The sequence below is a fragment of the Trichomycterus rosablanca genome, chromosome 8, assembly GCF_030014385.1.
Source record: "Trichomycterus rosablanca isolate fTriRos1 chromosome 8, fTriRos1.hap1, whole genome shotgun sequence".
Lineage (NCBI taxonomy): Eukaryota > Metazoa > Chordata > Actinopteri > Siluriformes > Trichomycteridae > Trichomycterus > Trichomycterus rosablanca.
In genome coordinates, this window is record NC_085995.1 from 31,282,583 (window position 1) to 31,295,090 (window position 12,508).

At 37.6% G+C, this 12,508-nt stretch overlaps 1 protein-coding gene across 1 annotated transcript in view; it reads right to left on the reverse strand.

Annotated features, from left to right (window-relative positions):
• Positions 1-321: 321 nt before the first annotated feature.
• Positions 322-12,508, reverse strand: part of si:ch211-269c21.2 (carbohydrate sulfotransferase 8) — an 80,301-nt gene continuing 68,114 nt past the window's right edge. Inside the window, exons 4-5 of the mRNA XM_063000046.1 lie at positions 3,675-4,136; positions 322-1,740 (exon numbers count right to left, since the gene is read on the reverse strand). Coding sequence (XP_062856116.1) covers positions 1,147-1,740; positions 3,675-4,136 — 1,056 coding nt within the window. The 3' untranslated portion in view covers positions 322-1,146. The remainder of the gene's footprint in view (positions 1,741-3,674; positions 4,137-12,508) is intronic.

The window sequence follows — 12,508 nt, forward strand, 5'->3', positions numbered from 1 at the left end:
CTTCAGCAAGGGAGGGGGAGAGAGAGCAATCTGCATATTACTAAAAAAATAACTTTATAGAAAAAGCGCTTTACACAAATTAGCTAATGATTAAAATTAATGATCAAAAAGGTAAGAGAGCAGTCTAATGTGTTAGCCTACTATCGACCTAGCCGGGCCAAAACAGGAACAACTGGCTGTGACTGAGGGAAAAAAGCTGCATACCAGAAAGAACATGTTAAGCTCTTTACCATCATTAACCACACTAGCTGCTGTGCCACCATAGAGCCAAGGAAGCGTATTATTGTTTACGTGCCCCATGCACAGCACAATGGTCACAGGTTTAAATGTAGAATGAATTTTATTATATAATTTGGCATGGAGAACATATACCATCGGTTCTACAACTCACATAAAGTGTAACATTAATTTTGCACAACGGATGGAGCTGAACAGTCTACAGCCAGCTGAATCACATCAGACAGAATTATTACAGACAGAATTATTAACAACTGTTGTGTTTATCTGCACTCACACTCAGTTAACCATGTGTGTGTGTGTGTGTGTTACAGCAACATGGAATGTTGTGATACACAAAGTGTATAATAAAATGAGAGGTATACAAGATGACATATTAGAGTGTGTGATTACAAAGTGTGTGATTACTTTTAACAAATACTTGTATCAAAGTGGAAAGGCATCTCTTAGCATGAACAAGTGACAACTACTGTAAAAGAATGCCATTCATTAATCATGTAAACTTTACATAGCAATAATTTGTTGAGTAAGAATTAGTATAAAATGGTACAGATTTGGATATAACCTCTAAAGCAATGTTGTACAGAGGGCATGAACCTACACCTCTGCCCACACCAACAAATATAGAGAAAAAAATACATTCATTCATACACCTCACAGATTCATGAGATTGGCCAGTGTTGCTTTGACTGATAAGATACAGTGTCATTCCTTCCCCTTCATATAACAGTGCCTAAAATGTTTACTTTTACTCCCAGCCACCAAGGGCTTTAGTACATTCAGAATGAACACTAGCAGATGATAGGGTGAACTCTTAAATGAAAAGACTGAAACAGAACAAGCAGTAGACAAACAATATATTAAAAGTTCTTACTGTATAAATGAACACATTTAGCAGAGCAATCCTTATTAAAAATCTAATAATGGTTTGGAATAGTTGAACATTAAATAATCCATATAGTAAAAATCATAGAGTTTCTGTTTTTCAGTTGCGTTGAGCTGAGAAAAATATTTATGTGTAATGTGCCAATTTGTCCTCGGTTCCTTTGGGTTCCTATCTTTAAATTTGGGAAAAGTTAGGTTAGCAGGAGCCCTGATTTGCTTCAGGAGGAAATTGGCGTCCTCGTCCATTGTCTCAAACTTGCCTATGAAGTCATAGTTTATGAGGCAGGGGTGGCAGAGCTTCCCCATGAGCTCCCAGTGGTTGTCCATGCCCACAGGGCGATTAACATCCAGCAGGTACTGAATGAACTCCCTAAATGTCACACCGTCTCCGGTAAGCAGATCTGCAGGTTGTGCATCAGTGCGGTACTTTGCAATAATAGGCTTCCCAAACACCGGGTGATAGTAAAAGTTTGGGCTCTCAAACTTGTCCCGGAAAGCTGAAACCAGCCTCTCGAAGGGTTCCCTAACGAAAAGCACTTTGGTGTAAGTATTTAGGCGATGAAGAATCTCCTTGTGACTTAAGGTGACCAGCCCCTTTACAGAATTCCCATAATGCACCTGTTTAAATAAGGAGAAAAAAGTTAGGCTACATAGTACAGTAAACATATCTGAACACATCAAATAATACCTCAATAATCAACATTTCTAGTCAAAATATATAGCTTCACTGCTCACATAAAATGACCTTTTGTACGGGCTTGTGTCACTATAAATTTGGTTAAATTATTAGTTACACTGAGAGCCAAAAGTCTGTGACTATTAAAAAGCTTCTACTATTAAAAAGCATTTTCTTTGAATATAATAGTTTACACAAACATTGCACAAACTAGTGGAGTCCATACCAGCTGTAGTGCATGTTGTCATTATAGCAACAAAGTAACAATTCAAATACAGTGCAAATACAGTACCTTGTAACTCAACGTCCCCTAAACTCGAAAGCTTTGAAACTTGACGCACTTCGTGGAGAAATTTGTACCTTTAAACTCAACGTTTAACTTAAACTCAACGTGTGTGCAACTGCCGCTTTGATCAGCACTCGGCTTGAGCGGTGCAGTAAAACGTCATCAAAGTGCGAATATGAGACAAATCAGCGTTTGTGTGGAATACCGTCAAATCCACTCTGAAAGCGTCCACATGTATCTGTGTTTATCTGGATTTTTCTCCTGTTATAGCTCGGGGTTCTGAGAAATTGTAAGAATCAGCTTTTCCAAGAGAGCTATAGGGCAGTGATAGCTCAGTGGTTAAGGTACTGGACTAGTAATCAAAAGGTTGCCGGTTCAAGCCTCACCACCACCAAGTTGCCACTGTTGGGCCCCTGAGCAAGGCCCTTAACCCTCAATTGCTCAAAATTGTGTTCAGTCATAATTGTAAGTCGCTTTGGATAAAAGCGTCTGCTAAATGCCAAAAATGTAAATGTAAATGAGTCTAAAACGCTTATCGTTAAAAAAAAGCTAAATGTGACTCAATTTATTGAAAGAATGACACAGGAACACCAACCCTCTGTTAATTATTACTGCTCATAAGTTCTCTCCACTAATGAAATTTCTTGTTCGTTGTTTTAGTACAGTAAGTCACGTTAAGCTTTGTGCACCGCCACACTCCACAGGAAGTAACGACACAGTCAGCGCAAAAGCTATTTTGTCACTTCTCATGTGAATACGGTATTCCAAGATCAAGCATCTCCACGATTAAGAGGCATAAGGAAGTAATAAAGAAGTATTGTTTTCAATTGTATTTCAGTGTTTTTTTTTATATTATATTTGTGTTATTTTAAGTGTATAAGTGTCAAAAACAACCCCATTATTTTACATTAGCCTAAAATATATGCAATTCAACAGGACCATGGAACACATTAAAAGGTTTCCCATACATCCTTATGAGAAAAAAAACCTTGAAACTCAACGCCTTTTAAACTCGACGCCACCCCTAGAACTAACTGACATTGAGGTACCGCTGTACTATGAAATTCTGAATTTTATTGACATTTTTTGCCTAGGAGTGTATTGTCAAAGTATGTGGACACCCCTCCTAATTATGAAGTTTAGGTGTTTAAGCAACACTAATTGCTAACAAGAATATAAAATCAATTACATAAAATAAAGTATGTTTGTGTACATGTGTGGCAACAGTTTGGGGAATCCCTCTTCCTGTTCCAGCATGACTGTACTGCACAAGATATGGTCAATAAAGTGCCATGCACACAGCCCTGTTCTTAACCTCATTAAACACTTATTTGTAGAAATTAAAATATTAATTTTGAGCTGAGCTGTGGAAAGCTTTTTTATAATGGGATGCCCAACAATCATATGGTTGGGTGTCCACATACTTTTGCCATTAAGTGTATCTGTATGAAAGGGAAATATGGCGACTACGGATGTGAACAGTAGACGATACAAATAAAAAGGTTTATTTCAGGTGTATACAAACTATACAACATCAAGGGATAAAAAAGGAAAATGATTGAATATTAGCTTTAGATTCCCATAATGCACCTGTTCGTGTCGGAGTTCCATGGGGGAGGATGCCTTGCCCTGCAGGACCATCAGCACACGTTTCCAGTTGGAGCAGCCAGCTTTGGGGACCTCGCAGTACAGGAGCTTGTGACTGTCCTCCACAAAGATATGGGCCACTTGTTGGTGGGTTACAGTCTTTGTAAGACTTTTGGATCTGGAACAAAACTCCTGCATTAGCTTTTGGCGTGACTGCTGTCTTTGGATCAGTCTTTCGGTTTCATTGGCAGCATGACCAGCAGTAGTGCTGCTGAGCTGCTGAACGGGTGTTGAGGTCTTCAGGAGAAGCTTGCGATGGTTCTTCGTGATTTCGGCAGGGGCTCCTCTGAGGGGAATGGCAATGGACTGATTAGTCCTACGTTCAGTTGGTTGGACAGGAATCTGTTTGGCTTGTGTTGGACTAAAGGCCCAGGAGTTATTGTCTGGACAATGAGGGCATGGTAACTAGAAAATTTTTAAAAAAAATAAATAAATCAGCTTCATAGCAAAATAACCATCATAGAGATAACAGTATAGTTATTACAACAAGGAGTAAAGTTTATTATTATTCAGAATTGATTATTTTTTTATTAATAATTCATGAATAAATGACTAGTTTTTATAGTTATATATTGAAATATTTCATTTCAGTTTGGGTTGCAGCAGTTTCGGTTCCACCAAAACACAGGGTAGAACCATCAAAAGGGTTTCAGCCATCCCCCCATCATACATAGTTAACCATGTCTGTGTAGCTGCCTAGTTGGCAGATAGCTAACTAACTAAGTAACTAACCACTTATTGGTTTGGATTTGAACCTGGACCTCAGTGGTGTTGAGCTTACCTAATAGACCATTGCGACACCTGAGCACCTGATCGCCTTGTGACTATCCAAAATCAGAGCCTCATTAATATTTAAGTGTACCAAATACTAAACCTGTGGCAGTGCTAGCTCAGTAACTAAGAAAAAGGACTATAGATCTAAAGGTGACTGGTTTAAAAAACACCACTGCAACTACAAGTTGCCACTGTTGGGCCCTTAAGCAAGTCCCTTTGCAAGCAATCAATTGCTTGCATTGCATTATATTCCATTAATGTTCTCTTTGTCCTTCCTCTCCTCCTCTGGCCTTGCAGCTCCTTTCTCAGCATCCTTCTCCCAGTAGTTCTTTATCGTCTTCTTATTATTATTGTAATATTTTAAGCAAAACCTTTATTCTCAAAAATGCTAAAACAAGGACTGTTAACGGCAACAGATTCAAAACCTATGATTACATTACATTTGGGACATTTAGCAGACCTTTGTATCCAAAGCAATATACTGCTATGACTAACACAATTTGAGCCACTGGGGCTTAAGGGCCCAACACTGGCAACTTGGCAGTGTGGGGTTTAAACTGGTAACTCTGTGATTACTGGCCCAGTCGCTGAGCTACCACTGCCTATAATTACCTAATGTAAATTGTAATTCTTATAAATACTAGCCTCAGTGTCTGAACTAAGCAATTGTATTATCAAAAGCTGTTTAAGAACAAGTTAGTAGGTCATTTTAAAAACATACATTTTACAAATAATACAGATAAATCAGTAAATACATCATTTAGATGATAATTTCATACGATGATGATACTAAAAGGTTTGTTGTTTCCAAAGACTACCACAGTGTGGCACCATTGTGTTAACTTTAGAATCGCTGCCGTGTTTATAAAACCTATATTACTTGACCCAGTGTTTCCCCAAAACAGAAAAACACACCGAAGCACTTTTACTTTTACCATTAGTAATAAATTACAGTCCTATATATTATTAGGTGCCGACAAGTCAATTTACACTCCTGGCAACCATACAAAAACATAGACACGGGAAGTACGGAGAGAGCTTAAGTGTCCCGAATATTATACCATTAAATAGTGTCTTAAAATACTTGGTTCCAATAATAAAGTTCTATTTTGAAGAAAGTTTATAGTAAATAGAGTGTGGATTGTTTATACAGGTTATACAGTTTTAGATAATATATCCAAATAGCTTGTTAAATTACTACAGTGAAGATCCTTATACATGGCAACCCTGTGATGAATTCCACAAGCGTTCCGCAGTGAAACTGGACCTGTTGCGACCCTGAGGATAAATTACGGAGACCTTTAGGGATAAAATATGTGAAGCTAAATCTGTACCCACGGTTTAGTAAACCGTACTCTCAGTTTATAATCTGTACCCACGGTTTAGTAATCCATACTCTCAGTTTATAATCTGTACCCACGGTTTAGTAATCCATACTCTCAGTTTATAATCTGTACCCACGGTTTAGTAATCCATACTCTCAGTTTATAATCTGTACCCACGGTTTAGTAATCCGTACTCTCAGTTTATAATCTGTACCCACGGTTTAGTAATCCATACTCTCAGTTTATAATCTGTACCCACGGTTTAGTAATCCGTACTCTCAGTTTATAATCTGTACCCACGGTTTAGTAATCCATACTCTCAGTTTATAATCTGTACCCACGGTTTAGTAATCCGTACTCTCAGTTTATAATCTGTACCCACGGTTTAGTAATCCATACTCTCAGTTTATAATCTGTACCCACGGTTTAGTAATCCATACTCTCAGTTTATAATCTGTACCCACGGTTTAGTAAGCCGTACTCTCAGTTTATAATCTGTACCCACGGTTTAGTAAGTCGTACTCTCAGTTTATAATCTGTACCCACGGTTTAGTAAATCGTACTCTCAGTTTATAATCTGTACCCACGGTTTAGTAAGTCGTACTCTCAGTTTATAATCTGTACCCACGGTTTAGTAATCCGTACTCTCAGTTTATAATCTGTACCCACGGTTTAGTAAACCGTACTCTCAGTTTATAATCTGTACCCACGGTTTAGTAATCCGTACTCTCAGTTTATAATCTGTACCCACGGTTTAGTAATCCATACTCTCAGTTTATAATCTGTACACACGGTTTAGCAATCCGTACTCTCAGTTTATAATCTGTACCCACGGTTTAGTAAGCCGTACTCTCAGTTTATAATCTGTACCCACGGTTTAGTAAGCCGTACTCTCAGTTTATAATCTGTACCCACGGTTTAGCAAGCCGTACTCTCAGTTTATAATCTGTACCCACGGTTTAGTAAACCGTACTCTCAGTTTATAATCTGTACCCACGGTTTAGTAATCCGTACTCTCAGTTTATAATCTGTACCCACGGTTTAGCAATCCGTACTCTCAGTTTATAATCTGTACCCACGGTTTAGTAATCCCTACTCAGTTTATAATCTGTACCCATGGTTTAGTAATCCTTACTCTCAGTTTATAATCTGTACCCACGGTTTAGTAATCCGTACTCTCAGTTTATAATCTGTACCCACGGTTTAGTAATCCATACTCTCAGTTTATAATCTGTACCCATGGTTTAGTAATCCTTACTCTCAGTTTATAATCTGTACCCACGGTTTAGTAATCCGTACTCTCAGTTTATAATCTGTACCCACGGTTTAGTAATCCTTACTCTCAGTTTATAATCTGTACCCACGGTTTAGTAATCCCTACTCTCAGTTTATAATCTGTACCCATGGTTTAGTAATCCATACTCTCAGTTTATAATCTGTACCCACGGTTTAGTAATCCATACTCTCAGTTTATAATCTGTACCCACGGTTTAGTAATCCATACTCTCAGTTTATAATCTGTACCCACGGTTTAGTAATCCGTACTCTCAGTTTATAATCTGTACCCACGGTTTAGTAATCCATACTCTCAGTTTATAATCTGTACCCACGGTTTAGTAATCCGTACTCTCAGTTTATAATCTGTACCCACGGTTTAGTAATCCATACTCTCAGTTTATAATCTGTACCCACGGTTTAGTAATCCGTACTCTCAGTTTATAATCTGTACCCACGGTTTAGTAATCCATACTCTCAGTTTATAATCTGTACCCACGGTTTAGTAATCCATACTCTCAGTTTATAATCTGTACCCACGGTTTAGTAATCCGTACTCTCAGTTTATAATCTGTACCCACGGTTTAGTAATCCATACTCTCAGTTTATAATCTGTACCCACGGTTTAGTAATCCGTACTCTCAGTTTATAATCTGTACCCACGGTTTAGTAATCCATACTCTCAGTTTATAATCTGTACCCACGGTTTAGTAATCCATACTCTCAGTTTATAATCTGTACCCACGGTTTAGTAAGCCGTACTCTCAGTTTATAATCTGTACCCACGGTTTAGTAAGTCGTACTCTCAGTTTATAATCTGTACCCACGGTTTAGTAAATCGTACTCTCAGTTTATAATCTGTACCCACGGTTTAGTAAGTCGTACTCTCAGTTTATAATCTGTACCCACGGTTTAGTAATCCATACTCTCAGTTTATAATCTGTACCCACGGTTTAGTAAACCGTACTCTCAGTTTATAATCTGTACCCACGGTTTAGTAATCCGTACTCTCAGTTTATAATCTGTACCCACGGTTTAGTAAGTCGTACTCTCAGTTTATAATCTGTACCCACGGTTTAGTAATCCATACTCTCAGTTTATAATCTGTACACACGGTTTAGCAATCCGTACTCTCAGTTTATAATCTGTACCCACGGTTTAGTAAGCCGTACTCTCAGTTTATAATCTGTACCCACGGTTTAGTAAGCCGTACTCTCAGTTTATAATCTGTACCCACGGTTTAGCAAGCCGTACTCTCAGTTTATTATCTGTACCCACGGTTTAGTAAACCGTACTCTCAGTTTATAATCTGTACCCACGGTTTAGTAATCCGTACTCTCAGTTTATAATCTGTACCCACGGTTTAGCAATCCGTACTCTCAGTTTATAATCTGTACCCACGGTTTAGCAATCCGTACTCTCAGTTTATAATCTGTACCCACGGTTTAGTAATCCCTACTCAGTTTATAATCTGTACCCATGGTTTAGTAATCCTTACTCTCAGTTTATAATCTGTACCCACGGTTTAGTAATCCGTACTCTCAGTTTATAATCTGTACCCACGGTTTAGTAATCCATACTCTCAGTTTATAATCTGTACCCATGGTTTAGTAATCCTTACTCTCAGTTTATAATCTGTACCCACGGTTTAGTAATCCATACTCTCAGTTTATAATCTGTACCCACGGTTTAGTAATCCTTACTCTCAGTTTATAATCTGTACCCACGGTTTAGTAATCCCTACTCTCAGTTTATAATCTGTACCCACGGTTTAGTAATCCATACTCTCAGTTTATAATCTTTACCCACGGTTTAGTAATCCATACTCTCAGTTTATAATCTGTACCCACGGTTTAGTAATCCATACTCTCAGTTTACAATCTGTACCCATGGTTTAGTAAGCCGTACTCTCAGTTTATAATCTGTACCCACGGTTTAGTAATCCGTACTCTCAGTTTATAATCTGTACCCACGGTTTAGTAAACCGTACTCTCAGTTTATAATCTGTACCCATGGTTTAGTAATCCATACTCTCAGTTTATAATCTGTACCCACGGTTTAGCAATCCATACTCTCAGTTTATAATCTGTACCCACAGTTAAGTAATCCTTACTCTCAGTTTATAATCTGTACCCATGGTTTAGTAATCCGTACTCTCAGTTTATAATCTTTACCCACGGTTTAGTAATCCATACTCTCAGTTTATAATCTGTACCCATGGTTTAGTAATCCATACTCTCAGTTTATAATCTTTACCCACGGTTTAGTAATCCATACTCTCAGTTTATAATCTGTACCCACAGTTTAGTAATCCGTACTCTCAGTTTATAATCTGTACCCATGGTTTAGTAATCCATACTCTTAGTTTATAATCTGTACCCACGGTTTAGTAATCCATACTCAGTTTATAATCTGTACCCACGGTTTAGTAATCCGTAGTCTCAGTTTATAATCTGTACCCACGGTTTAGTAATCCATACTCTCAGTTTATAATCTGTACCCACGGTTTAGTAATCCGTACTCTCAGTTTATAATCTGTACCCACGGTTTAGTAATCCGTACTCTCAGTTTATAATCTGTACCCATTGATTTGTAAACTGTACCCACAATTTAGCTAAACTGTACCCACTGTGTCACCAATTCTAAGGTTCGCATGGAGGTTATAGTGGACTAACGTTAATAAATACGTTAAAGCAATAATACGTATAAATACATGTAGCATCAAATATTAGGGTATTATATGTACTTATGTGGCCATGGATGCACTGAAATCTTAGAAAAACCAGCTGTTTATAAAGGTGACGGATTTGAAATCTGAGAGTACGATTTACAAAACCGTGAGCAGTGTTTTGCTAAATTGAGGGTACAGTTTACAAATCCGTTCACAGTTTATAAACTGAGGCTGCGTCCCAAATCGCATACTTAAACAATACGTACTAGATTCGAGGCAGTGTGCAATGCTCGGCTGATAAAGCAGTAAGCTCTTTCAGTACGCAAGTGTGCAGTATGCACGCAACCTGTATGACGCTACATCGCCACAGTTATAACAATTATAAAATCAGACAAAATGAATTGTGTCATTCTCCACAACGCTACTAATAACATTACTCAGGGTTGTACGCAATCATAACATCTTTAATTTTTGTCCTACTTACACGTGTAATATAAAGTACAGTCGACCCTTGAGTTATGAACGGTTTACCATACAAACATTTCGGGTTATGAACGATCTGTTTCAACTTAATGTACGAACACATTTTGGATTACGAACCGAAATTCACGCAACACGTGACGTTACGAACAAGTTGACTCCAAGCGTCTCTCTCTCTATATATATACAGTGAGTGAACAGTCTCACAGTGGATGTCCCCAAATAAGGTGCAGAGAGAATGCAGAGCTGAGAAAATGAAAAAAATCTATTACATTTGTTGTTGTATAATTACTCCTGCCAGTAGCTGTCACTGTGTATCAGACAGAGGGGACAGTGAGTGAGAGAGAAGAAGGAATTCGGCTTAGTAAAATATTCTTTCTTTCGTGCAATTACACCTACAAAATACAACACTATTAAAATAATAATAGAGAAATATGAGTTATTGTTGTTTCTGGTAGGTACATTTTATAAAAAAGAAGGAAATGTATTATGTACACGTACTGTACTGAAATGTGGTGTTTTATGTACAGTACTACTGTGTATTTTGTTTATTATTGTTTATTACAAGAATGTCTATTCTATAATTTAAGATTTAAGGGAAAATATAAAATATACTTGTATTTATAACAAAAAAGACCATTTAAGACATTAGAAAGGTTGGGTAAGGGGGTGATTTGGGAGGTCTGGCATGGATAAAACCTTCTTACATTATTTCCTATGGGAAAAATAGGTTTAACGTACGAACATTGTGACTTAAGAACAGCCCCTCGGAAGCAATTAAATTCGTAAGTCAAGGGTCTACTGTAGTTGATAAAAATGAAATACATGAGTACATTCCATAAGTGTGATCAACATACTCAAGGATTTCATGTAGCCCATAAAACACATCAACTTCCTACCTGAAATCATTTTTATAATGTACTGTATGTCATGATAATGCCTTTATTCATCTGTATGGATCCCCCTTGCGGGTCTAGCAGTTCTTTCAGTGTAAGACTTTAGCAACAGTGTTACATAATTGTTAGCATAACTTTACTGGCGTAAAATGTACTGTATTTGTACGATAGTTCCCTTCTTTGGTAATAGTTTCCTTCTACTGTAATATCAACTGACGTCTTCCAATTTGTCTGCCATTAAAACCGGTTTTAGGATTTGTTGGTATAATTTGGTAAGCATTTTAACTGAATCGTCTTTTGAATCTTACGCTATTTCCATTGCAGTGTTATTAATTCCTGTAGCAGATCTTCTAGCACTTAAGGCTCTTGTGTGTAGCCGACATTAACAAAAGTGTTTTGCCATTTTATGTTATTGATCAGGACTATTGATCAAAAGGCCACTGGATTAAGCACAACTGCCCCAAGCAAGACCCTTAATTCTTAACGCTATGTAACTTCGTTATGCATTGTATTCGGTCACAGCTGGAAGGAACTCTGGATGAAAGCATCTGTTTAATGCTCTAAATGTAAATCTGTTCTGACTGGCCATTAACATTTCTTTTCACATCCATTTTAGAAATTATTTTATATCTTAAATATTATCGGGAAAACAATCACAAACAGAAATCCCTGTCATGTATAACAGTTTCTGCAGTAGTTGCTGAAACAGAACTGCAGTTAATTGGAATGTAACTAATTGGCCTAACATTGTGGGATTGCAGTCGCATAGATGCATATTGATGAATATTTCTGATAATATCAAAGTTATGGGTGCCTGGGTAGCGCAGCAGTCTAGCTCACCCCCACAAGTTCTAATCTCATCTTTCTGTCTCATGCTATCTGCTGGCCAGGTGCCTACACAGATGTGACTGCTAGGGAGGGAGTGTTTCACCAGTAAAACCGGACCTGCTGCAACCCTGACCATGATAAAGCAATTGATGAAAATAAAAGTTTGTAGCTGTGTTATATTAAGAAAGCAAAACTAATAATGCATTTATAATTGTACTCATATATTGCAATTATTAAAAAGATAATGACTGCTCAACTATTACTGGGGCAATTATTAAAAAGATAATAGCTGCTCGAAAAATGCTGGGACAATTTCTACTTCCAATTAAAACATTTAATGAGCTTTAAAGCAATAAAAAGTGAACTTTATTTACTTTCCCTGGTCAGACAGCCCAGCCAGGCTGTTAGCACCACTGAGACTTAAATTGAGGAGCTTAAACTGTCTGGGTCTCTCTATAAACCAAGTGAGCTCTCTAGTTAGACGGCATTTTATGTCATGCTATGCACACTCTCGCTCTGACCAATATT